The following is a 4601-nucleotide window of genomic DNA, read 5'->3' on the forward strand; positions in this document are numbered from 1 at the left end:
CCCATACTATTCTGTTAGGCTATTACTAACATATTATTAGTATGTACATGTATATTTTGGTCTTTGGGTATGTTCGAGCACCTGTCCAGATTCAGATACGGATCAGGACCCGATTTTGAAGTTTAGGAACCGTTCAGATGTTTTAAAATGTTGGATTTAGATTTAGACTGAATCAGATCTTTGGATCCTGATATTATTCCCAGACCTAATTTCATGGCATCTTTCTTTCTCATTTTGAGATAGAAGAGAAGAAACTGAAAAAACATATTTGTAAACCACTACTTAGGAGGTTAGATACCATCAGTTCTGAAAATATGTGACCCTAACCATCTGTTAATTACCATTAACCCTTTTTATCACTTTAAACAGGGTTCATCAGTTTAGATTGCGGGTTATCCCCGAATGAACTGTCTCCTTATATTGAGCTGGAAACTGGATTACAGTTCTCATCAGATTCAAGCTTCATCCGAAGTGGAAAGATTGGTAAAATTGATGCCAGTGTGGCGTGGAAGTACCCAAAGTCACGGACAACGCTGAGATACTTTCCAGACGGAATACGAAATTGTTATAATCTTAGCGTGCACCAAGAAACAAAATATTTGATTAGGGTCACAAGTAACTATGGAAATTACGATGGTCAAAACGTTTCTCCTAGATTTGATTTGTACATAGGCCCTAATTTCTGGGTAACAATAGATTTGGGGAAGCATGTAAATGGTGATACATGGAAGGAGATTATTCATATACCAAAGTCAAACTCTTTAGATGTGTGTCTTATAAAGACGGGCACATCAACGCCAATCATATCGGCCTTGGAACTAAGGTCTCTACCGAATGACACTTACAACACAAGATCAGGTTCTTTGAAGTCGATATTGAGGGCAGTTCTAAGTGAATCAACAAAAGTTATAAGGTACGTCACCGTTTAAATTGATATTGAGGCTTTTTTTTTTCTTTTACTCATTTCCGTAGGCCATTGTTGATAATACAAGAGTTTGGGAAGCCCAGGTACCCAAATGATTTCTACGATCGAATATGGGTTCCACACTTTGAGACGGAATGGAAGCAAATTTCTACCAATCTCAAAGTGAACAACTCCAATGGTTATCTTGTGCCGCAGGATGTGCTCATGACCGCCGCAATACCTGTGAATACTAGTGCTCCAATGAGTTTTACGGAGAATCTTGAGTTCCCTAATGATGAACTTTACTTCAACTTTCACTTCTCTGAGGTTCAAGCCTTAGAGGCCAACCAGACTAGAGAGTTCAGCATTTTGTGGAACGGAATAGTTATTTACAGCCCTTTGAGCCCTGAATATCTTCACGCCATCACTATGTTCAACCCGTCACCATCTCTTTGTGAAGTAGGGAAATGCTTATTAGAGCTTCAAAGAACTCAGAACTCAACTCTTCCGCCTCTTCTTAATGCCATTGAAGTTTTCACAGTGATCAATTTTCCGCAGTCTGAAACAAACGATGATGATGGTACTTGTTTTTTTTTTTTGGTCTTTACGAAATACTCAAAACATTTTATATGCTAAATCCAACATGTAAGTCGAAAAGTTTTATGACAGTGATTGCTATAACAAACATCAAAGACACCCACAGATTAAGTAGAATTTCATGGCAAGGAGATCCATGCGTCCCACGACAGTTTTTGTGGGATGGCCTAAGATGCAACGACACAGATGTGTCTAGCCCACCAAAAATCACTTCCTTGTGAGTTGTGAGACCTCCATAACACAACCCCCTTTAGACTTTAAACTTTTCCTAACTACACTTGTTAATTTTTTTCTTGTTTGGACTTATAAACAGAAACTTGTCTTCAAGTGGGTTAACAGGAACCATAGCAACTGGAATTCAAAATCTAACCAATCTCCAAAGGCTGTAAGTATGATCATTTGAGGAAAAAACATTATACACGTCCGCGACTTTTTTCATTGATTTCTTACAAACTTCAGGGACTTGTCAAATAACAATTTGACAGGAGTAGTGCCGGAATTTCTAGCTAACATGAAACCGTTGCTGTTCATGTAAGTTTCCTGACATGTTTTGGTGCTTTTTCTAACGGATCATCTTGACTTAAGGACGAAGATTTATCTGGTTTTTACAGAGACTTGAGGAAGAACAAACTGACTGGTTCAATTCCAAAGGCTCTACTTGATAGAGAAAAGAAAGGACTAAAATTATTGTAAGAAGGAAATTCATCCACGCAGATTTTCATAAGATCCCTTGGTTATGTGTCGGACAAGGCTTTTTATTCAAAATATTCACAAAGATCGATATATTCTTTTTGTAGTGTTGATGGAGATGATGATAATAAGTGTTTATCCAGTTCATGTCTCCCAAAAAAGAAATTTCCAATAATGGCTGTTGCATTATCTGTTTCTGCGGTTGTGGTCATTGCAGTGGTAATGATTCTCATTTTTCTGTTCAGAAATGGAAAGCGATCAAGTTTAGGTATTTGCAAAGAAACCAAAATTAATCACCAAACTATATGATTATAAAGTGTCACTGATATTGTTGTTTTACTAAATTTTTCTCTATATCTATTGTATATCTATTCCCTTTTCTTGTTATGCCACAAATAGGTATTACGTCAACTAGTATATCCGAAGAATCAATCGAGACAAAGAGGAGAAGATTTACTTATTCTGAAGTTGTGGAAATGACAAAAAAATTCCAAAAAACCTTAGGTGAAGGAGGTTTCGGAACCGTGTATTATGGTAATTTAAATGGTTCAGAGCAGGTAGCGGTTAAAGTACTCTCAAAATCATCATCACAGGGCTATAAACACTTTAAGGCAGAGGTATGATTTGCCACATATCGTATTTGAAAATTGCACAAAAAGAAACAAAACAATTATGATCTATATATTTAGCATGATGTGAAACCAATATGTTTTGTCATTGTTTGTTTGTAGGTCGAACTTCTTCTAAGAGTTCACCACATAAACTTGGTGAGCCTAGTTGGATATTGTGATGAAAGAGATCACTTGGCTCTAATCTACGAATGCATGTCTAATGGAGACTTAAAAGATCATTTGTCAGGTGAAAGATGTATATATATATATATATATACATATATACACATATATTTGTAAATATACGACGACTAATTTTGACAACATAATACAGGAAAACATGGTAACTCTGTTCTGAAATGGAGTACTAGACTAAGAATAGCTGTCGATGCTGCGCTAGGTTCGTACTAACTGAAAACAGTTTCATTTATACCCACTACTACTTGTTACTACTAATTAATAATATATCGACATACATATATGTATATACATCATAATATAAGTTAAAACATTGAATCTATATAAACTTTTTATAATAAAGTAATTGCATCCACAACTTACATTTGTTATACACTTAAATTATTTCCCACCAAATTTTACTCTCTCGAATTTCTGACATCATCAGCTAACATGAATGAGTCTCCTACATAGGATTGGAATACTTACATTATGGATGTCGACCATCGATAGTGCATAGAGATGTCAAAAGTACCAATATACTGCTGGACGATCAGTTCATGGCCAAAATTGCTGATTTTGGGCTTTCAAGATCGTTCCAAATCGGAGAAGAATCACAAGCTTCGACAGTTGTTGCTGGTACTCTTGGATATCTTGATCCCGAGTAAGTACCATTAGTTCACTCCCTTGATATATATAATTTGTAATTTAGGTCTCCATTTATCTTCATCGTTTATATTTGTATACATATAAATCCTACTTTATCTCTTTGTTTTCCAGATATTATAGAACATGTCGGTTACTTTATCTCTTTGTTTTCCAGATATTATAGAACATGTCGGTTGGCTGAGATGAGCGATGTCTACAGTTTCGGTATTTTATTACTAGAGATTATCACAAACCAAAATGTGATTGACCAAGGACGCGAAAAGGCTCACATTACAGAATGGGTGGCACTTGTGCTTAAGGGAGGAGATGTCGCTAAGATTGTTGATCCTAACCTTCACGGTGAATACAACTCTCGTTCAGTTTGGAGAGCTCTTGAATTGGCTATGTCATGCGCAAACCCTTCTTCAGAACATCGACCAAACATGTCACACGTTGTTACCGATCTAAAAGAATGCATCTCTTCTGAAAAACCGATGCAATGTATGGACCACGACATGAATTCTAATAGTTCCCTCGAACAAAGTTCAAACTTTGATACTGAGGTGGTCCCTAGTGCAAGATAGTATTTTGCGTAGACACCTTTCTTGCATTGATATATTTGTGCTTGTGGTATTGTTATTTGGTTTGGATCGGAGTGCTTAATTTTGTTTTTTTCAGACATCATAATTTCATTACTAAACAAGAGATGATAAATGCACCACTCCTTTGGTTTTGTATTTGATTTTTTTTGTTGTTTGGAATTTGAGTAGTTTATCTTCCACAATCATTAACAATATGATCATTACGAAATCAGAGTCAATAGCAAATTGTATGTATGGTTTTGTGTATGACTAAGCAAAGGGAAAAAAATATGATTCCCTTGAACATCACAAAAAAGAAAAGTGTTCGCACACATCGTAAAGGGCAGAAAGCCGACAATGATTTCAAGTTTTAATTAATAATCTTCAGGAGTT

General features: G+C 35.9%; 1 protein-coding gene across 4 annotated transcripts in view; it reads left to right on the plus strand.

Moving 5' to 3' along the window:
• Nucleotides 1–4297, plus strand: part of LOC104698913 (putative receptor-like protein kinase At3g46340) — a 10125-nt gene extending 5828 nt beyond the window's left edge. The window contains exons 2-13 of one of the 4 annotated variants that reach the window (XM_019246512.1): nucleotides 368–913; nucleotides 1009–1484; nucleotides 1574–1718; nucleotides 1815–1886; nucleotides 1961–2032; nucleotides 2113–2190; nucleotides 2299–2462; nucleotides 2558–2808; nucleotides 2923–3049; nucleotides 3137–3202; nucleotides 3454–3643; nucleotides 3803–4297. In XM_019246512.1, the coding sequence (XP_019102057.1) occupies nucleotides 368–913; nucleotides 1009–1484; nucleotides 1574–1718; nucleotides 1815–1886; nucleotides 1961–2032; nucleotides 2113–2190; nucleotides 2299–2462; nucleotides 2558–2808; nucleotides 2923–3049; nucleotides 3137–3202; nucleotides 3454–3643; nucleotides 3803–4211 (2596 nt within the window). In that variant the 3' untranslated portion in view covers nucleotides 4212–4297. Of the gene's footprint in view, nucleotides 1–367; nucleotides 914–1008; nucleotides 1485–1573; nucleotides 1719–1814; nucleotides 1887–1960; nucleotides 2033–2112; nucleotides 2191–2298; nucleotides 2463–2557; nucleotides 2809–2922; nucleotides 3050–3136; nucleotides 3203–3453; nucleotides 3644–3802 lie in introns of those variants that run through there. The other 3 variants (XM_019246514.1, XM_019246513.1, XM_019246515.1) reach the window with 3 other exon arrangements.

The sequence above is a fragment of the Camelina sativa genome, chromosome 6, assembly GCF_000633955.1.
Source record: "Camelina sativa cultivar DH55 chromosome 6, Cs, whole genome shotgun sequence".
NCBI classification, from domain to species: Eukaryota; Viridiplantae; Streptophyta; class Magnoliopsida; order Brassicales; family Brassicaceae; genus Camelina; species Camelina sativa.